Source organism: Rhagoletis pomonella, unplaced genomic scaffold (genome assembly GCF_013731165.1).
Source record: "Rhagoletis pomonella isolate Grant_MI unplaced genomic scaffold, Rhpom_1.0 Rhpom_scaffold_00010, whole genome shotgun sequence".
Classification (NCBI taxonomy): domain Eukaryota; kingdom Metazoa; phylum Arthropoda; class Insecta; order Diptera; family Tephritidae; genus Rhagoletis; species Rhagoletis pomonella.
This window is the reverse complement of record NW_023458564.1, coordinates 35,311,670-35,324,873: the sequence shown is the minus strand read 5'-3', so window position 1 is coordinate 35,324,873 and position 13,204 is coordinate 35,311,670. Positions and strand designations below refer to the sequence as shown.

Sequence of the window (13,204 nt, the reverse complement as noted above, 5' to 3'; positions counted from 1 at the left end):
TTTCAAAAATACGATTTTTTAATAAAGTAAAAAGTATTTTGCATTCATGTAAATTTTGGCTGGGTAGCGGTCCCGAATTTACTGTAACATTCGTTGCGTTCATAAAATTATGTTCAGGAGAAATGCCGAAAAAGTTAGACAAAATATTTAGATTATTATTTACTTGGTCACTTCATTACATAAAAGTTTTATAAACTCATGTTGTGAACTACTATAAGATCCTTATAAAACTACCAACAAACAATTTGTAAACTAATAAAAGAGCAACATTTTGCACTAAATATGAAGCCCTTCTGGGTCCCTTTTGGTCTTATAAGGGTTTTATTGACTATTTATAGAGCAAAATGGTATAGCTTGATTTTTAGTTTTGCTCAAGTAAACCATTATAAAACCCTTATAAAACTTTGTGTGTCAAAATCACCTATAGCACGCCCAAATATGATATAGTACTTTTTTTTAGTGTTTTGTTTGTACCTTACTGTTGTTTGTGAAGGAAGGCATTTTTAGAAAAATTACGATTTTTAGCTCTGTTAAATGCAAATATACTCTTGATATGCCATCTCGGCGGTTAATTACTTTTAATTAAGTTTGAGTGGAAATATTGATAACGCCTCTCCTTTTATGAATGAAGCTAATTTTAAAGTCTTTAAAGAAATTGTAATTTTATGTTATATATACATATTTATATGTATCTAGGTATTTAATATGTATATGCATATGTAGATTAGAGTTAGTAATTTTTTTTTTGAAAATTCATAAACGCTGCCTCAAATTATTGTTATTTGTGATAAAAAAGAGAAACGTATTTTGAAAAAAAAAGTTTTGTTAAAGTTCGCGGTGGTCGGTTTTTAATAAAAACGCCGATGTTCTTAATTTTTTTGTTTATTTTCGTGACATGTTAAAATGCTAATACTAATACTGCTATTATTGGAGAACATTCCCTTAACTACGACAGTTAGAATGAGCCTAACTAGTTCCCGAAAATATGCTTTCGAAAAGAGGCTACTAAAATTAAAACATTGATACCAAACTATTTACGCATTGTCATTGGTTGGAACTTTTTACCACGGAGTTTCTGGGGTTGGTAATTAGGAATCCGAAGTTAGTTTTTCAAAATTCAAAATGGTGGATCCAAAATGGCGATAAATTTTTTTTTAAATTTTTTATTATTGGATTTGTTCGAAACTCGGCACTCGGGATCGCTGGTTAAGAATCTGAAGTAAATTTGTAAAATTTAAAATGGCGGATAATTTTTAAGAATCTGACATCAAATTTCAACCCCAGAAACCCACTGGCAACGAGATTAAACCCTTGACAATGCTTAAAACGTTCAGAAGAATTTGATCGCCATATTGGATCTGCAATTTTGAGTCAAAAAATTATAGTTTGACTTCAGGTTCGTAATCAGCGACCATAAAAACTCCCAAGTGCTGGGTTTCGAACAAATCCAATCACTTGTTTTTTTAATTAATCGCCATTTTGGATCCGCGTAAATCGTTCAGTATCGACGTTTTAATTTTAGTAGTCTCTTTGCGAAAGCACATTTTCGGGCACTAGGCCGATTCTAACTATCTAGGAAAGGTATGTTATTAAGGGAATATTTCCCAATAATACCTGGGTAATTACATTCAAAAACAACTAATTTCGCAGCACTTTAACATGTCACGAAAATAAAAAAAAAACTTAGAACATGAGCGTTTTTATAAAAAACCGCCCAGCGCGCCCTCTTAAAAAATATTTTATTTAACAAAAAAATACGTTTCTTTTTTTCACTAATAACAATATTTTGATGTAGCTTTTATGAATTTCAAACAAAGAGTATTTTTTTAACCACTCTAGTGTATGTATTTCTTTTTACTTAACTGCTCAAGCACACCGTCTTCAGACAGTTTAATCGCATTGTAACAGGTGACAAAACTTGGACAACCAATTATGAACCAACAAGTAATTTCAATCAGCTCTGTGGATCCTCGAAAGTGGGAAAAAAACTAAAAAAAAACACTTAAAAATGAACTTTTATTCGGAAATTTTAATTCCACTGGTTTACATCAAAAATGTTATATAGATGCCACTATCCGATTCCTATGTAGAATTTCTCGGTGAAATCAAAAATCGAGTTATTTTTTTTTTGGGTACGTTTTCGAGATATTTTTAATTTACCGTTATTCAGCTTAAAGCCAAAATTGGTTCCTTTTAATCACGTATATCTTACGAATCAATTTGATTTCTCTCATTGAGAAATTCACTATATGTTCTACAACTAAGTGATACATAACAATCGATTTTTTGTTTTCACTGAGAATCAAATTTGAAAATAAATTTTTATTTATAATTTTTATGCAAAAGAAGGTTTTGGAGAGCAAAAGTTTACTACGACTTATACAAATGACTTTTATAAGTATGATTTAAAAATAAATGTCACTGACTGATTTATATTGATGACTTTTATAAATAAATATCTTCAATAACTCTTATCTAAGACACATAAATTGAATATCAAAAATTACAGCTATTTGCAGACTGTTTAGATAAAAATCAAAAATAATTGTTATTTTGGATTTGTGAGTTAAAAATCAGAAAAAACTGTTAATAATTGAATAAATAAAAGTCAAAAAAATTATTAAAGAGCGCTATTTTTAATAAAAGTTGTAACTGTTACGGCCCTGATCTTACATAAGTACACATTCTTTCATAATTTAAGGGTATTTATCAGTTAACAAATTTTAAGCCATTTGTTTACTTCCAGTGATTCTCGCTTCCTCACACTTCAGAGAAAAAATGTGTGCTCTCCTTCCCCGCCAATTGACCTTGAAGGCATTTCTGCAATAAAGAAACCAAGTAGCGACAGTCAATGAAAAAGTAGCCTTCTGACATGTGGTTACACTGGGCCAGTAGTTTATCAAACCCCAAGGGGGCATCAATTTTCAACCACTCTGGAAGATTAACTGTGGGACGTGTTCACTCACAACAATAACAACAACGCCAAAGTCAAGGTCGACGCGTGAATGAAAATTTTACTTTTTAATTAAAATTCATGCTCTTTGTATGGGAACAAAAGACTTAAACAGCGAACTTCACTTGCGTTCGCTATAGCATGTGCTCGTAAAAGTGTTTATATGTATGTGCCTATGCCCGCTCTACTTTAATTCCTTAACGCGTATCTAATAAGATTAATTAAATGTCGAAGTTTACTTTCTAATTCACTGCTAATCAATTCGATTATGACGCAATGTAAACAATCACCCAATTCAATTACTTGTACAGTGAGTTACTCGTATTTCTAAGCTAATTGTGCGTTCAAATTGTGTGATTAATTTGAATTCTGGCAGACTTGCAGCGACTTAATGGAAAGTGGAAATGTAAAGTAATTTACTAGCCTTTGTATGAGTGCATGTTTGTTTGCAAGCGATAAACATATTAGTAAATAATTGATTTCACTTAGCAATAAACTGCAACAAAAATAGAAAGCAATACATTTTTTAAATTCATTTAAAATATCATACGAGACTCTATTAACGAGCATCAATTTAGTTCTAGTTTGTAAGTAGTAATGAGTTTTGCGGTTCTATTTAACTTAAATTGCACTCGTAACTTTGGTTTCAGTAGAAGATATTTATTAGGCTGGGTCGATTTTGTATGGGGGAAAATAAAAGTCATTTGACCGCATTGTAATAGTAATATTATGATGTTTTAGGCCTAAGCCAATTGTTATTGGCCAAGAAAGATTAATTTAAAACTTATCTTTAGCCCGCGCAATTAAATCAAAGTGTATGAATTTCGAAAATGAAGTTTTGGCTTGTAATATCTATGGAATGAGTTATTGTTATAGAAAGGATGATATATCAAATTAAGGGCTATTAAATTTAGTTCCTCACGTTCATATATCATTTTTCAATAAGTCTACAAGTTTTTAAGATATCAAGATAAAACTTACAAAAACTATAATTTTCCCTTATGAATATTAAATTCTTCATTACCTCAGCAACCAAGTGAAAAATACAAACAAGTGAGACGAGATTTATTTTAAACGGTTTAATGTTTTCGGATGTTTATGTAATTCTAGAGGGACCATAGACTTAGTCACGCCGATTTGGTCAGTTTTCAAGATCGTGGTGAATGAATGTATTGTCAAAGATTAGGAATCGTTTGACAAGTTATTAGTAGTTTCAAACATATAAGAATTAACATACATTAGCATACTACAATTAGGGTGAGAACCGCCCATTTTAAGTCCATTTTTGCAGTCTTGAAAACTGGTGCGGAATGGTTTCATTAGTAGGGGACGTGCAATAAGTTTTTAGATATACATAAATATTTTAGTTAATTCCATTATGTGAAAAAGTCCTGGGAAATCCTTTTGAGGACTCTCCAATTGGACGATATTGCTTTGCATTCAGCTTGAACGAAAAACGTCACTCGCTGGCACAGTTTTCTGTAATCCGATTCTTTTATTTAAAGGTTATTTATACAATTGAAGATATTTTTTTTTAGAAAAAAACTGGAGAGCCATTTAAGTTTTTCGATATAACTTTGGTAAATGTTACTCGATCGGTACGTAATAATTAACAAATTGAAGGCGAGACTTACTGTTACTGATTTATGAGAATAATGTGATAAAAATCGTTCAGATTATAAACCAGTTATTTTAATATAAAAAAAAGGTTAACAAAATTTTTTTTGTCATTTTGCTATATTTGCAATTTTTAAATTGTATGCATAAACATAAGTAAACTAATTAGTGTTTCGAGAAGTTGTGCCTGTTCAGTGTTTCCATACTCATTTGCATACACAAAAGTTTTCCACGATGATGGAAAGTAATGGCTATTCTATTAGGGCTACCGAAATTGATCCTAAATTTGCAAAAATTCGCAAACTATAGCTAATATTAAAAAAAGATTAGAATATTTGGAACCTTGAAAATAGTTAAGTTTCAGATTAACGATAAGCTAAAGTGCTACGAGAAATGATATTTGACTTTATCTTTTGCGTTAACGGATTCATTATCTAATAATATGCACCAACCCTTTTTACTGAACCCAGAATTTTTAACAAGAATTGGTCTTATTCGACTAGTGTGCTGTGGGTCTCTTGGCGGTCGATGCGCGGGCTCTCACAATTAAAATAAAATACTAATATTTTGCAGGCTTGTTGTTGACTTCATAATACAATATATTTTCACTATTACCAAGGGATTTGAGAAAAATTTGATTTTCGACCCGCCCTAATATTTATATCTTCAGTCATACACGTATGTACTTACATATGTGTACGTAAAAGTTTGTGTGTGCACTAGTTGGAATTCTTGTGGCTTTGCTTGCCAAGTTCGTATTTAATTTAATATAGGGTTTACATATTATAGGTCTTCACGGGCGCTCCTGTGCGGTTGATGATTTGCCTCCCACGGTGAGGGTTCAAGGTTTTGGTATCATGATACACCATTTGCGATAGTTTCTATGCCACCGATTGGTGGTGTGGCCTGGTGTGGTGTTGTTGTCAATGTCACCAGTAGTTCTCAATTATCCAAACTAACTAGATATTTGAAATGGTGTGAAGAACGTTGTAGCAAATTAAGCTACAGCAGAAATTGTGCAGTCTTATATACATACTAAAAATAGGTATAGATTTAATTTAGAAATCAGTGAAGTCAAATTAGTGGGATGTATTTTGGATACCAAATAAAGCGGGAAAAAAATTGTGAAGAATTCACACTTAGTGGGGTTCACCGATCTTAACCTTCCTTCATAGGGAAAATCTCGAGCTTGTAGTACCGATTATCTTGAGAATGAGAATACACCATCCGCTGAACCAGGCGATATTATAGACATACCGTTCGTCATCTCTCACCCCGTGAATAAAATTATCGTTTTTTGTAACAACTTAAAGGAATCGTGATAGATATAGTCAAATGTTTACGACAATGCTCAGAATGCAAAAGGAAATCTATTATGCCGTGGCTGTATGTCCGTCCATACGTCAATCTGTCCGCCAGTGTACACGACAACTCGAGTAAAAATTTAGATATCTTAACTAAACTAGGTACGTGTACTTATTTCGGGCGTAGGACGGATGGTAAAAATAGGCAAAATCGGACAATAACCACGCCTACCTCCCATATAACGGTAGTTTGCAGAAATACGAAAGCTGCGAGACTTTAGTAACTACGGCAGCTTGTTTACTCAAAATAAATCTTTACAATGTTCGTTAGGCGGAAAATATATAAGAATATTATAAATTTTTGAATAATGGGCGCTGCCCCGAATACTTATGACTACATGTGTATATCTCAGTAATCGCTACAACAATATCTCCCAAACTTGTGACAGTTGTTGGTCCTGGCAAAATATACTAAATAAACGGCTAAGCAAATTTAAAAATCGGAAAGTAATCACGTTTTAATCCCATACAATGGTAATTTAGAGAAATACAAAATCTTCAATAATTCCCATCGGTAATTCGTGCTGATTTTGGCGGGACAGTACCGATTTGAAGGAAATTGTCCCGCTGAATATTTTTTAAAAGTCGGGAAGTATAAGTGTCTGGAGTTTTTATATATTTATACCGATTAAATCCCGATTTTCAGTATTTTCTTTATGAAGATAATTAGAGTCTCCCTGTACTCTGATCCAAAAACAATTTTCCATTGATCTTTGATTATGTTTTATTCCGTCAAACTGTTACTGTCGTTACATTGCAGTCTATTACCCTTGTCTGAATTTTTTTTTAAGGTTTTTACAATTATTAATTAAGTTTTAAGTTTTTTTTTCATGAAACGATTTCAACTTGAATTTAGAGAAATTATAAAAAATAAGACTAATTTCAATTCTAACAAAGAGGATGTATTTAAGTCAAAATTTCAAACGTTGTACAAAAATTAGCTAAACTAGACAAAATTTCAACAAAATGTTGAGCTTTTTACTAAGATTTCTTAGGAGTATCCTGAGTATTCAGTTTTCCATTCAATTCAAAGTGCAAATTTTAAGTAGCTAGGACTTACCGTTGGTTTTTGCAAAACTCTTTTTGTGGAAGGTGTTGCTCCTTTCCTCCATATAAAAAAATTGTCGAACATACTTTGCGAACATATGTGCGAACAAAAAATTTCCAAAAGTCAACGGTAAGTCCAAGCTACTTCAAACTTGCTCTTTGAATTGAATGGGCTACAAAACTCAATATAAAAACAATTCGAAAAAATCTGATTAAAATGTTAAGCATTTTGGTCAACATTTGTGAAAATTCGTCGAATTTTTATAAATGTTCTACAAAGTTTTCAAATTTTCATTTACATGGTTGTTTGAAGTGAAACTTCTTTAGCGGCAGTTGGTTGGTTGGGAGTAAAGTGACAAATTCAACGGAAATGGTGCAATGGAAATTGCACATGGAAATGGTGCAACGGAAATGGTTGGTACTGAAACAAGTGCTTCTTGAGTGTATGCACATGGTATTAATTTAACAAAAATTTGCTAATAAAAGGTTAAATAATAACACATAGAAAAAGACCAATACAAGAATAGAAGTAAAGGTGAGTACGTACATAGATAAAGAAAAGGATGAAGACAAAGGTAAAAATAAAAACAAAAAAAAAAATGCGTAAAGATAAAGGCAAAAATGAAGACCAAGGTAAATTTTAACACTTTACTTATATAAGGGAAAAGGTTAAGGGGAATATGTAGATGAATAAAACGATAAACATAAAGTAAAAACAAAGATGAGTATAAAGAAAAAGATGAGGAAGTGGATACCGATAAATCTATAGATGAAGATAGAGGAGGAAAGATTAAAACAAAGGTAAATATAGAGAAAAGGATACAGATAGAGACATGGAGATTCAATATAAAAACTAACTTGGGATTTTAGAGATTTTCGGGATTCTCGGGAGGTATCTTTTTATCGATTTTGCTATCGAAATTTTGATAGATTTTGCTATCGATATCTTCGGAACTTATCGATATAATAATCGATTTTGTTATCGATATTTTTGACAGTTTTGTTATCAATATTTTTTATCATATTGTTATTGGTTTTGTTATCGAATTTGTTGTCGATGTTTTTATCGATTTTGTTATCGATATTATTATCGATATTGTTATCGACATTTTTATAGATTTTATAATCGATTTTGTTATTGGTTATCTATAGATTTTGTCATCGATAGATTTATCGATTTTTTATCGAAATTTTTATCGAATTTTTCATAGATTTTGTCATCGATATTTTTATCGGTTTAGTTATCGATATTTTGTTGGATGTTACCATCGATTTTGTTATCGATAGAGTATAAAGATAAAAATGAGGATAAAGGCAAACAGAATAACGTTAATATATGTAATTAGAACGAACAGGGGCAAAGGTAGGGATCTAGTAAAAAGAGAAAAGATAACTTTCAGCAAAAGCTGATGTACATACTATGTACATATCTGTGTTCTTTAGGAATAGATGATTATGCTGAAAGGTTGGCTTTAGTATAATGCGGATTTCGCAGCATACGATTGCGAACGACTCACTGGCGCCAAGCCGTTGAAATACTTTTGGCAAATAGTAACTAGAAAGTTAATATTCTTATTAAGTCTTATCAAAAAATTCCTTGTGGTTTAAAGTATAAAGGGAATGCCGCATTATACTAAAGCCAGCTTCTCGACATAAGCTACTATTCCATACAAACACAGATACATATGTATGTAAATTGGTTATGAGACAAAATAGATATTTAACGTAAGCTTCACTTCTCCAGTGTGGCCCAGGCGCGCTTAATTTTTTTCTAGTTAGTAAGCTATATTTTCGTAAAAAAATAAAAAAAATTTTAAACAAAGAAAAGTGGCCAAAACTTGCCACCGTATATATTGTGTGTATAAATTCTTGCGATCATTTTTCAAGTTTTCTCTTTGTTTTGTTTTGTATTAAAAGATGTTATTTCATTTTATTCTAAAAACAAAATTGTATGTTCGGAATCGATGCTTTAAAAATGTCCCGATTTTTATGCACATATATCTGGTCACCGTAATTATAAACCCACGCAAAATAACTGTAGCTGTAATAATTGTTATAATTTATAGATAACCAATTTTAAACCAAATGTACAATTTATTTCTATATACTTACATATTTCCAATTTAAGGGAGCTAACAGTGACCAACACAAAAAAAAGTCTATAAATAGTAGCGGACTTCGACACATTTAGATTTGCGGCCATAAAAACGCTACAACTTAACAAATAATTATTTATTATTGCGCGATATTCGCACGAAGTGCATGACTTGTAGAGCATTTACATTTGAAATCTATTGTAAACATTTTGCAAAAGAGTCCACTTATTTGCAGATTTTTCATTGTCAAATGCAAGTTGGAAATTTTTATTGATGAACAATTCAACTATGACACTCGGCAATGGGACGAGTAAATTGGCTGAACAATTTAAGTTTTGCAACTTGGCAGCTATCAAAATTTGTAATTGGAGTAACGTGGAAAGAGATGCGTGAATTGTAGTTTTATTATTTTCGGATCGCTTGCTAAATAAAATTAGCTTTGTCAATTTGAGAAATGAATGATTGCGATTGGGCCGCTGGTAATTTGTGGGTTGAAATCAAAAATGTCTCAATCTCAATTTGTAAAATGTAATCACTGTTAGGCAATTACCGTAAGGTCAATGTATTTTAGCGAAAAAATAAAAGTGTGAAGACCGTGGGTAGTTATGCTGCACGCAGCACGTATGTGTTTATGTATTTATATAAGTATATATTATTGTTGCTCTTTTTAGGAAATACGTATGTATAATTTTGAACGATGAATGATCTGCGTGAGCTTGCAAAAAATAGTTCTTAATCCGATTTACATTTCACTAGTTCAATTAAAATTTATGTGTTTACTTTGTTTATCAAATGCAAGCGTTGGTAGCAATTTTTAGAGAGTTCTTAGCTATGATTCCTGCATTGCGCCATAATTATTGAGCAAGAAACAAATACTCCCCAAAAGGCCGCTAGCTAGCCCACTCGTTGTTGACACCTAATATCATGACATAATAGTTTACATATATGTATATATTGAAAATAAAATACATATCTCCACGGTGAAATATTTTGTTTGCAAAATAGAAAATTATTCGCAATTTATTTTATATGCAGACAATAATACAGTTTGCCTTAGTTTTTACCAGTAAACAAAGACTATTTCTAAACAGTAACAGAGAAAAATTTGGAAAGTCGAACAAAAACTACCCCACAATAAACTTTGAAGATTTTTTGGCAAGCTTCTTCTTTGGAAGAACTTTTCATTCAGAGCTTTTAGAAAATTTTTGCATATGCAGTTTCGTAGCAAAGTGCAAGTTTCAAGAGACTAAAAATTACCGTTGATTTTTGTTATGCTCAGCATTTTCTTCCAATTAACGTATGAACAAAATCTGGAAGAAAATGTGCAATATCCAGGAGGAAAATCCTAAATCAAGGGTAATATTTAGTTACTTTAAACTTGCCCTTTATCCTACTAAAATTAAATGAACTAAAAAGCTGCATACTCGAAAGTTTTTTAAAATTTCAAAAATTTCTGAATAAAACCTTTGAAATGTTGAAGAACATTTTTGAGTTTGATTAACTTTGACTTTTTGTGAAAGTTGGGCAAGCTTTGAAACCTTTATTTATGCGGCTTCTGTTACAAAATGAAATACATTTTAAATTAAATTTCTTAAAACTAAATAAATAAACATAAATTGCAAACAATATCATTTTAAATTGTTTACCTATTTCAACAGGTAATAATTACACAGGTTAATAAAAAAAAAGTTTATGCATATTAAACCAAACCTATATATCCCTACACTGAGGGAAAAAATATTAAAATCAAATGGAAATGTAATTGATCTTAATATAAACGTCAACGAAAGTAATTTATATTGGTAAATATTCAATTCAATTACGCGCATATTAAAATGACCGCCTTCGTTCTGAAAAAGCATCCGTGAAGTGAATAATCAAGACAAAAACTAAAAAAAAAAAAATATTTAATTTGCATGGATTTCTACGGATATACATGTACTATGTATGTGTGTGTGTGTGTTGTGTCCCCGCTCGGCATGCTTGGGATGCGTATGTGCACTTACATATAAATACTCAGATGTGAACAGTCAAATACGTGAGTAATAAATTTTTGTATGAAAATATTATTTTTAAATACAAACATTTTTAAACGATAATCAAATATAACGTATTCATTTTACCTATGCATTATTTCCCTCAGTGTATGTTATTCGACAAACTGAATACGAATCCGAGGTCTATTAGCCTCCACCTCGTCAGGTTTGTGGTCAGTTGAAGGTCAAGTAGGGAAAAATTCATTGAATAAACCTGAAAATTCAATACAATTCTTCTGAATTTGACCTTAGGATGGCCTTGACATGACTTCTAAATGACCTTGAGAAATCAAGGGACCCCCATATTCGCATTCAGCGTGTCGAATAACATAGGGATATACGGGGGTGGTCCCAGAAGTACCCGAACTAACAAAGAAATCACAAAAATTTTGGGGAAAAATATATTTATTTTTCAACATAATCTCCTTTCAGCTCTATACACTTTTCCCAGAGATGTTCAATAAGTTCGAAACCCTTTTTATATTAAGAACTGTCTTGCTCCTCAAAATAGCCATTAACTGCCGACATCATTTCTTCATCGTTAGAAAATCTTTGACCACGGAGTCATTTTTTGAAGTTGGGTAACAGAAAATAGTCCAAGGGGGCTAAATCTGGCGAATAGGGAACATGAGTTAGCAATTCAAAGATTAATTCGCTAAATACTCAATTGAAACCTCTTCACTACACTGCTTTTGGTCGGGTGTGAGCAAACGCGGCACCCATCTTGCCCACAGCTTTTTCATTTCCAAATCATCAGATAATATGCGATGTACCATACTTTTTAAAATGCCTACTATATCTGCTACCTCGCGAACTTTCAGTCGACGATCATCCATTACCGCTTTGTGGATTTTCTTCACCATTTCTGGAGTAGTCACCTCATTTGGTCGACCACTGCGATGCTCGTCTTGGCAGCTCGTAGGACCTCGTTTAAACTGAGCTACCCAATATTTTACTGTTGTAAACGAAAGAGCAGACTCGCCCAAAGTAGAATCTATTTCAGCTTTTTTATTGGATGGGCTGAGGCCTTTCAAATATAAGTATTGTTGCACATAACGATGAGCAATTTTCACCATTTTCATAAATTCACTGAAAACGTTCACTATTGACGGCTGCCAAGCAAATACTAAACAACGTGGTGTCTTCAAACTTGAAACATATGCTTTATAGATTGTGTACTTTTTAATACAGTGATATTTTTCAAACAACTACCGCCATCTCTAGCTTAGGCCGGGTACATCTAAGACCACCCCCGTACATATAAGTTTGGTTTTATATGCATAAACGTTTTTTTTATTGAAACCCTGTGTTATTATGAGTGTATGTATGTGTATCGACAAAAAGGCGAAAATATCGTGCGCCATTCAAAACTGAGGAGCTTTTCATTGCTTAAATGTTTTAAATGATTCGTTAAGTAAAAATAAAAAGATGGACAGGTAGCACAAAAGATCGGCAGCAAAAAATTTAAAAAATCAACCGGAAATTTTTTGCTACATATTCTTGGTTATACTAAAATTCCATGGTCTATAAAACTACTTAGCCAAAAATGTTCTTAAGCGTCGGAGTAGAAAACTCGAAAATTAGACGAAATTGTTGGATTTTTCTAAATGCTCAAGCTCAAATGCTTGATTTGTATGAGTTTGGTTAATATTTTCTTAAAAAAAAGAGGAATAACAAATCAATGTTTACTTGAAAAACATTGTGAATATGAAAACAACACCGAACGATTTTTTGAGTCACTGTATAACTAATGTGATCAACCGTACTTCATTCGGGAGTACATTACTCCTTTTTGAGCCATTGTACTTCGCAGTACAGTCAAGTGTACTTGTATGCAATATTTTGTACTACTTTTTAAGTTGAGTTTTCTTTGATATACTCGCAAAATTATAGAAGGTTAGTAATTTCTGTTAAATAAGATACTCGTAGAACAACACATAAATTATGACATTTCACTTCTCTAGCTGATAAAATTCATTATGAATGACTACTCAATTAAGAAAAATTTAAAGGTGGAACTCTTAAACATAAGGTGTGCTTAGCTTAACGGTTAGCGTTGCTGGCTTTGTATTTACATCGATGAAGCGGGTT

General features: G+C 31.9%; 1 protein-coding gene across 1 annotated transcript; it reads right to left on the bottom strand.

The window, feature by feature from the left end:
• Positions 1–11,760: 11,760 nt before the first annotated feature.
• On the bottom strand, positions 11,761–12,195 carry LOC118746362 (histone-lysine N-methyltransferase SETMAR-like). Its single transcript, XM_036480217.1, has one exon. It carries the CDS (start codon positions 12,193–12,195, stop codon positions 11,761–11,763), a length of 435 nt encoding a protein of 144 aa, XP_036336110.1.
• Between the last annotated feature and the right edge of the window lie 1,009 nt (positions 12,196–13,204).

Excerpts from the sequence above, each read along its gene's own strand:
- LOC118746362 (XM_036480217.1), bottom strand. The coding sequence starts at position 12,195 with ATGAAAATGGTGAAAATTGCTCATCGTTATGTGCAACAATACTTATAT.